General features: G+C 39.3%; 1 protein-coding gene across 1 annotated transcript in view; it reads left to right on the top strand.

The window, feature by feature from the left end:
• LOC136679215 (nuclear factor of activated T-cells, cytoplasmic 3-like) overlaps positions 1–12037 on the top strand; it is an 87241-nt gene that overhangs the window by 23732 nt on the left and 51472 nt on the right. The window contains exons 2-3 of the mRNA XM_066657619.1: positions 1853–3047; positions 8624–8786. Of these exons, the coding sequence (XP_066513716.1) occupies positions 1853–3047; positions 8624–8786 (1358 nt within the window). The remainder of the gene's footprint in view (positions 1–1852; positions 3048–8623; positions 8787–12037) is intronic.

Genomic DNA, 12037 nt, shown 5'->3' on the forward strand with positions numbered 1-12037 from the left:
GTATCATTATTTGTTTTCTTTATTTGTTTTATACTTACCCAAGCCACAGAGCATGTGGTATTCACATAATTTGTTTACACCACAATATATTTTGCTTTGGACAATAATGATCTTGAATTTAATAGCACATTATCTTCAGAGTGTGAGCGTGGGTTTTTTAATTATTTTCAACCAGTGCAATTACCTACCACATCAAATAATGTAATCATTTGTATATAGGGCCATTATGTTTAGTTATTTTTATTTGAACTGGCATTAATCTCTTATATTGATATTTTTCTTGCAGTTTGAGCTTTGTACCCACTAGTAGGAAGCAGCCATCCGGAGTCTCTCGACTAACGCTTTTCACAAACTTCAAAAAAATCTTGTTGTAGGTGACAAACTGACACATACCTGAGTGATTGAGTTTCCTCACCCTTCCCTAACCTTCAGTTTGCAGCTTCACTGTAGGCCTGAATGACTAATGAAAATATCTAATTTTGCTATGTCTGGCCAACATTACAAATGGGTTTTATATTGCAATTATTTTCCATAAATTTAGTTGTTATTTTTTTTATCAAGAATGCCAAAAAGATCTGGCTTTACTTTTAAAGTGGCGTAGAGTGTAGTTTTTCATTCAGTGTGATGTAGAGTACCTGATGTGTGGTTGTTGTCATATACAAAACTCCTGCATAAAATAGTGGGCATTAAGCATATCTAGTGATTCTCAGATCCTCTAACTGCAGTCATCTTACTGTTCCTTCAACTAGATTTTCTACTTTGGGTGACAGATCTTTTACTGCTCCTGCCCCTGAAATTTTGTTTATAACTTTGTTTTTTGACTATGTTAAGCTTCTTTGGGTTTGGGAAAGTGCTATATAAATTGCACTTATCATTATTATTATTATTGTTAGTTTAACTAGTATTTTTTATAAAGTGTAGAGGATGTTACCACAGTAAACAAGGGAGGAACCGTCTAAAGATATCTTTGATTAAAAGAAATACGTAAGGCAGTTAGTTATATAGGGTATACAGTGTAGCTATCAAAAGCTATTGTACAGGTTAGCTGTGTTGGCCTACCTTACTAATGTAAACATTATAGCTTGTGAGTTATAGTGTATTTGTAATTTGCCAGTGTTATGTGTATTATGCAGGTTTTGTGATCTATTGGCATTAGCTATATAGTTAATTAGAGGGTTTACAGTACACAGTTACTGAGTAGTTCATCCCAAAGTCCTGGCTGTCAAATGTACTATAAATTAGATTTCATATTTCCGAATCTACAAAAACACAAAATTGAAGAGGAAGATGTATGACCTTTTAAAAGCAACTAAATCGATTGTGTTGCGACTTGCCTGTGTGATCCAAAGGAGACTGACTACTTTTATCGTAGTGATATTAATAGCACTTGCCTGGCCAATAACTGAAAGTGATCTCAAGTTTCACATATATAAGCCCTACATACGGGTCAGTAATACTTGCATAATTAAGACTAGGGAATTCCAAAACAGTATTTCTATTGCTAAAAGCAATATATCTGTATTTGTTTTCCTGCAAAGTGTAAAGTTTCCATTTTTGTTTTAAACACTGCCGATCTCAGAGAACCCTTTTCAAAACACATTTTGGTTTTTGTTAAGTGTCTGTTAATGAATATGTTTTTTGACTTTTGAAGTGTGTGTATGACGAGGTGAATTTGGGTGTTGCACATTACACACTAAATGTGCACAGAGGTTCTATGAGTGTGTTCAGAAGTTCTTGAATGTGTTTTTCATTTGCAAATTAATTTAAAATGGTTATTCTGTTATTGCTGGAATAAATATATTTAAAAAATCTCATCATCACATAGCATTTATTTCTTTGATTATCTTTTCAGATCTGGAGCCAGACGACAACACTTCATTCTACATCCTGCCTCCATCGGTGACCAACCAGTCCCTTGGTATCCAGAGGCATGGAGTCCAGCCGCACTCCCAACTCTCACAGCTCACTGCCACCTCTCCTCCCCTGCAGCCACTTCTCAAACCCTACGAGCCAAGCTATGAGCCCCAGGACTCCAAGTACCCCCCTACAGGTGGGGGTGGAGTGGGTGGTGGTGGAGGTGGAGGATGCCCACCCAAGGCCTTTGAATGCCCCAGCATCCAAATCACTTCCATTTCCCCAAGCTGCCAGCAAGAGATTGATCCGAGTGAGGATGAGATGAGGGCCAAGGGTCCGGACGGGGAATACCATGACAGACCTCTGTCCCGTGATCACCTGTACCTTCCGCTGGATCACTCATACCGGGATTCGTCTCTGAGCCCCAGCCCTTGTAGCAGCCTGTCATCCCGTAGCTGGTTCTCGGACGCCTCGTCATGCGAGTCTATCTCACATGTGTACGATGACGTAGAGTCTGAGCTCAACGAAGCGGCAGCACGCTTCACACTAGGGTCACCTTTGGCCTCACCAGGCTGCTCGCCCCAAGGCGGCCCCATGGATGAATCTTGGCACCCACAACAGCCTCAGCAACACCATCACCACCACCCGGCCTTTGCCCACTCGCTCTCTCATCCTCATACCCACTCCCTCTCACCCCGCGGCTCACCCTGTCACTCTCCCCGGACCAGTGTGACAGACGAGAACTGGCTTAGCCCTCGGCCACCCTCACGTCCCTCCTCCCGACCCACCTCACCTTGCGGCAAGAGGCGACACTCCAGCGCAGATATCTGCTATCCGGGTTCGCCCCATCACTCCCCAACCCCCACGCCTGGACCCTCACCCAGAGGAAGCGTCACTGAGGACACATGGATTGGGAGTCCCTCCATGGGTATGTCACCCTTCCAGTGCTGCCCCTCTGACACAGACATCCCCTCCAAGACCCGGAAGACGTCCCAGGACTGCACGGCTGCCATGCAGCCCGGGAAAAGTGACCTGGGCCTGGACGATTCAGGGAATGTGTCCCCACTCCTGGACTCCCCTGCTGAGGAAGCCATGCACGGCCTGAAGAAGGATGGACCTGGGGAACAGTTTCTGGCTGTGCCCTCTCACTTCACCTGGAACAAACCCAAACCAGGACACACACCTATATTCAGGTAGAACACAGTATACTATCTTATATTAAGGAATCACAATCAATAGTGGACACATCTGATTGTTATGGATGCAAATGATTAATGAGGACAGAAAATCAAATATTGTTGCTGTCTAAAGAAAATCATGTATCTCCAAAATAGTAACTTTACAGAGGAGGGAAAAACCTTCTTAACTTTTGGTGGAAATCAGTGGAAGTCAGATTTTATTCCAAGTAATTTAGGAGCATTTCTATTGGTTCATTCATCATAACATTTTCACACAATTTAAGTGACAGGTGTATTAAAAACATTGAAAATTTTGGACATATATGCATATCTGCCCATGATAATATCATGCTGCTACATACAGAAATCAGAATCACCTGGCTAATGCCTCCATCTTCTGAGGTCCTAGTTGAAGACGGTTGTCTGGAAAGGTCTGAGTAGTGCTAAAGTAGAAACAGTAGATCTCCCTCAAAGAGCTCTAATTCCTTATAAAACTGTATGCAGTTTTATTGATATTTATAGCACTGTGCAAAAGTTTGAGATATTATGTCCTGTCCAAATGACCACTGTGTACCAGTAATTCATTGATGTTGAGATCTTGGCTCTGGGTTTGATATCTGTGTGCATCTGCTGTGGGGGGATGCAGCGATGGGGTGGTGGAAGAACGCATGGCCTCTGTAACCATAAATGAACTAAGATCCCTCAGAAATGTTGGCTTCACATATGTCCCAGTACAATGCGCACACACACACACACACTCTCTCTTTTTCTCTCTCTCTCTCTCTCTCTCTCTCTCTCTCTCTCTCTCATACACAAATCCATGCACACACACACACACGCACACAAACACACCCTCTTTTACAGCTCTGTCTGTGTGCATGCTGTCAGCTCCCCTACCCAAACAGGCCATGAAAGCTTCAGTCAGAAATCCTCATCACAGCCATTCTCACACACAACAGCGACGTGATACATGATCTGGCCATCTGATCCTGTGGCCTCGGCAACCAGACCTGCCCCTGTGTGAGTGTGTTTGTGTGTATGTGTGTGTGTGTGAGATAGAAGGCTCTGGAAGCCTAGTTTTCTGAGCAGATGGTCCTTGGAAAGTGTTGGCAGAGAGCTGTGGTGTGGCGATATCTGGGGAAACATGGCTTAACAGAGCACATCTTCACATTCACGAAACCTTAACTCAGACACTCGCACAAGCACACAGTATGTCACATACACACCACTTTTACCGTTAATCTAGTACAGGGCAGTATAATTTGATATGTTCCACAACACAACACTCCAGTAGTTCATGGTAAACAGTTCTGTATTGACGAGTGAATTGTCAGATATTAGTTATTAAATCTTAAAATTAAAATAAAATGTAGCATTTGATTACATTTAACCAGAATAAATATATCTGTTAATGTTACAGAAAACACAGCTCTTTACCAAAACAGCAATGCAAAATGCAGTAGGTAATAGATTGGCCACTTACTATGCACTAACAGTCATGAGCAGTCATGAAATAAATTTAATTATTTTTTTTTTTTTTATAGTTTTTATTATCCCCTCAGAATGAAGTTTGGCTTGCAGTTGCTACACAGTAAATAACACAGCAGTTAAAATGATATCCAACACATACTTAATTAGAAATTGGGTCACTTGCTCACAAATGGATAGCTATGGATGGACAGTAGGAAATCTTAACAGCTGTAGTGTGAAGGCATGTGAATTTGTGAAAGGACACAGGGGGTGAGATTTTTAGGCCACTGGACAGACTGTTGCACTGTTATCAGGCCTAGGATTCCCCTCCGGCACAGACTTCTCCAGCTGTGGTTACCATGGCAGCAGGACACACACATCCATCGCATGCCTCCTCATGGGAGAGGAAGAGACAGAGTGAGAGTTTGGGGAAATGTACAATAAGGTAGATGGAGGAAGAAACAACGTGTGCTTTGTTTTGTTGTTTTTTTATTCTGTTTTACTTTGTATGAAAGTTTATAGCACTTTAATGTAATTCTACTTTTACAAAAAAGTGGTAGTCCTTTGACTACTAACTGCTTATAGTGTTTCTTTTTTATTGAGCTTATAGCTGCTTATATTGAGTACCTCCTGGATCCATGCACTGTCCTTCAGTGCCGTGGCTGTAATTCCATTCAGGAGTACGAAGCTCGTCATTGCCTTCAGAGTGACATGGGCACAAAGCCCTCATTCACCAAAATGTCAGAAACATGTGCCACTTTTTTCTTTCCCCTTCCTTACTTTTGTCTCCCTCCCAATGTAAATGTCAACCCTTTTTTATTCATCGCTCCATTTTCCAGGGCTTCAGTGCGTTGAGAGCCAGGGCTCTGACAAAAGCATATGGCTTATGAAGTGACTTTTGATGTTCTTAGCATGCTCCATTAGGAAAGTCAGAGAAAGAGGGTCAAATTGGCTCGTGTTGGTGCTGGGTTGTGAAATGTTTGGTTAGTGTATGTATTGCTCTTCTGGTGAGTGTGTGTATGTGTGTGTGTGTGTGTGTGTGTGTGTGTGTGTGTGTGTGTGTGTGCTTTTGACATAGAGGGCTCATTTTAGTTACATTTATGCACAAAGGAAAAATGGGGTAAGATGGCCAATGAAACAGCAGCGTCAGTGACACACATCTTAACAGCATGCCAGAATAAAGTAAAACACACACTGAAGCCAAGACACACACACATACACACACACTCCTCTCCATCTGTCAAGTGCGCACACATTTTACGCTCATTTGCACATGTGCACACTTACCTGTGTTGGGCATATGTACAGTGACAGAGCTAGTAGAATCTGATAGTGGAGTATACTGTCTAGTCCAAATGGCCTTAAGTAGTAGTATATTACTACTTCATACAGGGCTGTGCCATATCATATCGTTCGCCGTACTATCCTCATAATTTTTAAAACAATATAAAAAATCAGTATTGTGATAATGGTGATATATTAACTTGTTTACGTATTGACTCAACACAGCAACTATTCTGTGTTTGTTTTGTTATTTACTGTGAAGTTTTAAGGTTACTTTTTTGTATAAATGTTTACATTTGCTGTTTATATGCACACACAATTTTCTGCACTTTGGTTGTGTGGTAGATTTATATGCTACATTAGTGTTTTATACAAAATCAGAATCTTGGTAAGTTACAGTTTACAAAATAAGCAAATGTTTAGTTTTTTTTATGTTTGTTACATTTGTAGTAAAATAAAACATAATAAATATAACCATGTAATACTATTGATATATATTAAATATGTTTAATTTATTATAATTGATATTGGTATAACATTGATTGTGTTTCAATAGTTTGTTCTTAAAATTAATACAAGTACTTTTTTAGTGTTTTTTCATATCAGCAAGAATATCGTTACTGCCAAAATACCCTGAAATATCCTTATATTATTTTAGGGCCAAAACGCCCACCCCTAACTTTATATTTCTATGAAGATTAGATATGATATCCACAAGATCCACTTGTAAACAATGTTAGATAAATTGGGACATCTAAAACTAAAAATAAAGCTGTTGTTAACAATGCATTTGTGCAGCATGATGGCTGCCTCGCATATCCTGTGTACCTTTTGGTGCGTTGGTTGTGCACATCCTCAGAAATTAAATGCTACTTATTTGCAAGGTGCAGTATATCTGTAAACAATAAAGGCATTGCAGGTGATCAGCAACATTACAATAGCTGAAAGTTTTATGAAATTCTGTGTCAGAGTCAAGTCCACAATTGTCTCTGATCTGCCCTCTAGGCGATCACATATGCGAGTATGTGAACAGTTACTTTTGCGATGCAGAGGGATGTCTACACTAATGCATGGCCAACCAGCAAGTATATCTCTAGCCTAACAACTGTGCCAGACCTGTTAGAGCATTGTCATCATCAGTTTTGTGTCTGAGACATAGCAGAAGATCAAGCTCCATTCTTGCTTTTTTATACGGAATGTTTCTAGGCTACATAATCAGATGTTTCTTTTCGGTAAAATGAAGCTGATTTTAGTTAGCATTCTACACGTGCCCCAGTTATAGCCTTAATGATTCAGCCATTTGTCTCGCCTTTCTCAGTGACTCAGTCTGGTGCTCAACAGTGTATATGAGGTGTCGGTACACTGGAGAGTCCCTGGACCAATGATTCATGACCTACTGCTTTATTTTACCCATGCAAACATTACTGTCACGTAGGAGCTGATTTTAAAAAGAGTCTTGAATATAATTTGCACACTGTAATATTTTACAGTATTACGGTGCCCCTCAAACAACTTTGGGTTAAATTCCACCCTCATGGGCAAAACCCTGTCTTAGATTTGGATAAGTAATCCTTCTTTTACCTGCCTGGAGCCTATAACCACTGAGTCACTGCTGCAGATTGTGGGTTTTTGTTATAATGTCAGGGGCAAAACAAATGTCCACTGACTTTTAGCATATGTGTAAAATATTATGTGAGTCATACTTCAAAGGGACCATGGCCGGTTACTGGCTTTGTCATTTTAGTTAATTGAAGCTGGAGGTTGTTCTTCTTAAAGTGGTGGTATTGTGGAAAACCCTTATTATGAAATAAAAATTTGGCATAGTATGATTAATTTTCTTAAAGTTTCAGGATGTATCCATATGTCTCCATGCAATACAGTCCGTTTATGGAAGTATATGGAATCATTGGGGGGAAGAAATACATAATAAATGTGAATCATTTGAATACTTGAATACATGAATACTTTTGCTACTGTTTGGAGGTAAAATGCCTTGTTACTTCTTTAACTGTGCTGTTTATATTGAAGTGTTAAGCAGAGCAACAGGAGGACAATGCAACCCGCATTTGGGAAGCTATAGTATTTGTGTAGCATTCTAAAGTATGCAAGCATCCGAAAGAAATCTTTTTCCACACTGCCTGAGGATTTCAGTGTAAACCTTACAGTCTTTTCCATACATTTTAGCCTAGAATGCTTTTTAGATAAGGCACAGTATGGAACATAGTTTTGAAAATTTAATTGAACTTTTTTTGGTATAGACAGGGTATAGTGGACTTGTGAATGATTATTGTAGCTGTCAAATTAAAACCATGTATCTTTATTTTTGTGGATTAGTTTACTACATTCATTGAACACTGTTATTTTCAGCCGATGAAAATTTTGTGACGAATGGACCAATAGAAATGAAAGAAAATTACTCAAAATAAAATACTTTTACATAATCTTAAAAAAAGTAGGGTTTTTCATTCTCCTGTAGAGTTATATTGATACATGTTTTTTATTGGACAGTGACAATATTCTCCTTTAAAGTACACACTTATAGCCTAAAGGACCTTTTGTAAACTTTGTGAAATACATTTTTAACATTTCACATGCTAATGCTGTCAGTTAAATCTAGCCAAGTCTTATTAAGGTCATTGATTAATAAAACATGCAGTTGTTCAGTATCATTCACAGTAAATATCATCACTGCGGAATCATCAAAACCTTCTGAAGTTATCATTTTGGAAATTGGCCTTTTTGTATTTGTTCCAACACTGACAGTATTTCCAAGTAGTAATGAAATGTTGCCATATTGCCCACCTCTTTTAATAAATTGTGTGTGTGTTTGTGTGTAGGACGTCATCCATGCCTCCTTTGGACTGGCCTTTGCCGAGTCAGTACGGTCAGTTTGAGCTGAAGATCGAGGTCCACCCCAAAGCCCACCACCGAGCACACTACGAGACGGAGGGCAGCAGAGGAGCCGTGAAAGCAGCCTCCGGTGGACACCCCATCGTCAAGGTGAGTCTCCACGGCAACCGGCCACCTGCCGACAGTGATGTAAGTGCACCTGAGTGTCTGGTTACCTGCTGAGGCTGAGTTTGTTTTGCTAGCCTCGTTCCATGTTGTGGTTTTACAGGGAGCAAAGGCGGTGCTTTTGATATGTGACACTGCTTCAGTGCACCCCCCCATATTTCAGTACTGGAACTGGAGGGCCATTTTCTGAGTTGTCTGATGTGGATAGTGACCTCAGTCCTGCCCAGAGGTGTTAGATGTACACTTTATGAAGTGCTTATCCAAGATATCTTCTGAAATCAAGGATATTAATAGCAAGCTTGCACTTTGCTGCAGTAAAAGCATCTTCTGTGTAGGCTTTGATGAATTATTGGAACCATTTTGTGAGGTTTTGATAGCATTTAGGAGTAAAGTTAATGAGGTCAAGTAAAAATATTGGATTATGAGTTCTGAAACATTAAATTCCAGCTCATTCCAAACCAGGGCTGGACAATAATTAAATATCAATATATATCACAATATAAAATAACAATGCTATGATTTTTATACACATTTTCAATATTTCAATATATATTATTTACAGCAGGTGTAATTAATTAAAAGTTAATTGCGGTCCAGTTAGAGAACATTTTCTCAAGCAAAGGTCCGGAACTTAATGTATAGCCTGCATTAAGTTCAGTGCCATATCCTGCATATTGAAGTAGTCTTGTAGGTATAGCAACATTTTTATGTAGTTAACATTAATTAATTCATTCATTCATTCATTATCCTTAACCGCTTATACAGTTCAGGTGGGTCCAGAGCCTGCCTGGAATCATTGGGCGCAAGGCGGGAATACACCCTGGAGGGGGCGCCAGTCCTTCACAGGGCAACACACACACTCACACATTCACTCACACACTCACGCCTACGGACACTTTTGAATCGCCAGTCCACCTACAAACGTGTGTTTTTGGACTGTGGGAGGAAACCGGAGCACCCGGAGGAAACCCACACGGACACTGGGAGAACACACCAACTCCTCACAGACAGTCACCTGGAGAGGGAATCGAACCCACAACCTCCAGGTCCCTGTGTGTGACTGCGACACTACCTGCTGCGCCACTGTGCATTTATAAATTTATAATATTAAAATTTCAAGTAAAATGTACAAATAAAAAAATTGTTTTGAAAAAAATGCATATGTAAATAAAGTCCCTAATGACTTGTAGTTGGAATTGACCTACTGCTTTACATAGACAGTTCTTAATGCTGGAGGGCGGGACTTTAAAACGTTAAAAACAAGCTTATTGGCTCTTTATGCTGAAGGACCGGAATCCATGTTCAGGGTTATGAGAATTTCAATCCATAATCGTTCCCTTACTTTTAAAATTTCTAGTTTTATCTCACACAACACTCTCGTCCTGAAAGTGTCCCAAAAGAGCTTTTATCACGTCCCTTGGGCCATCCTCAGGACAGTGGTGTCTGGAGCCCTGCCCTGTGTGTGTCACTCATTTGAATCACAGCGCTCATTATAATGCATAGATCTGATTGGCTGAGTAGCTTCACATGTGATATACAGAAATGCATGCGATTACTCTGATATTTTCCTGGAAAGTTAAAACTGAACCGTAATAAACTAGAAGTGTCACACCATTTAAAACAAACACTCTGTTCAAAATTAAACATCTCTTAATAGTTTATCAGGTCCAGGTCCGATTGGACAGAGTATAGGTTCAGACTTGGTGTATTCGTGACCCCTGATTTACATCATCGTCACTGACTGACGGTCATTACAGGGCACTGCCTTCAGCTGCACTCAGTTTTAAAGTTAGTTTTAAAATGTTAATATTGACAAAGCCAAGCACTTTTTGTTTAATGGAGATGTCATGTTGCTTTCAGTTCTTGGCGGCTTTTCTGTGGATTCTTTTGTTCAGATCGATATCAGAATTATACTAAGAAATAAATTGTGATATAAATTTTGGCCATATCATCCAGCTCCATGCCAAAATGAATGCTTCTTCACCACTTCAGAGAAGGCATTTCCTTTATCACGCAGCTCACTACTGCATTAAACCTGATGACTGTACATTCATATTAGGTGTTAGGGAATATCCCATTTTGTTTAATGTTTTTTTTATGCAGCTGTGTTTGCATTATTGAGCATCTGTGTCCACAATGGGTGCATCTTAAAGGACAGAATTCAATCATTATAAAGAGTGTCTACAAGCATTTGGACATATATTATTGAATGTAAATATTTTTCTGTCCCTAGTCCATTGTGTCCATATAGGAAAACCAAACAACCAAACCAACCAGTTAGGAATTCATCATGGTTGTGATTTATTCTTTATATATAATTTCTTATCCAGCTCATAAACTCATACCAACTCATTTACTTGTAAACTTCTTCACTGCTTACACTTTATAGCTTTAAGAGAGGGGAATCTGTTCTGTACTGAAGGCTTTGATTGAATCAACACAGCCACCATAGTATTAGAATGGGAAAAGTCATTTCTATGCAAAGCAGTATTAAATATTTGTATAGATTTGTTTGGGTGGACCATCTGCCATTTGCAGTGTATCATTTGGAAATTACGTAGGTGAAGTACCTCTGCAATGTAATATTTAATAAAACTGAGCTGTGATGATTAAAAAACCAGGCCGCTCCTTAAAAGTCTTATAGGTACATAACTTATATAATTTTTTGTAAATATGTTTATTTACATGCCAGACACTCACAAACAAGAGTACTCCACTTCATAAATTTTAGGTTTCATTAAGGAGTATAGCTCTCCTTTTATAAGACCAGTGTATACAAGGCCCCAGTGTAAGTTTTTCTCTTGAATATATTTAAATGCATTCTTGATGCTGATAGTATAAAGTCAAATGCTCTTGTTTTGTTTGTTAGCATGTTATTATACGTAATTATGTGTGGCTTGCTGCATCTTACAAATGTATTCATAAAGTCTTCTCACTTTCTTCTGAAATTGAATAAATAAATAAATTGCCTAAATATGTCTCAAGTTGATTGGAGGTATTAATTTTAAACAAGTCTGATTCAGTGTGATCCACCAATTTAATTACTAAAATAAGCTTGATCCTGTTCTGCTCCGTTTCTTTTTGGAGCTTTGTTTACTAAGCTGTCATAGTGGTGCCATAAACAGATATTATCTACAACCTGCAGGAGTGAAGCATAAATTAAAAAGGCAGCAAAGCGATTAGCCTCCTAAGTTGGCTCTAGTTTTCTACTTCTTCAGGTGAGCACCAAAAACATG

The sequence above is a fragment of the Hoplias malabaricus genome, chromosome Y, assembly GCF_029633855.1.
Source record: "Hoplias malabaricus isolate fHopMal1 chromosome Y, fHopMal1.hap1, whole genome shotgun sequence".
NCBI lineage: Eukaryota > Metazoa > Chordata > Actinopteri > Characiformes > Erythrinidae > Hoplias > Hoplias malabaricus.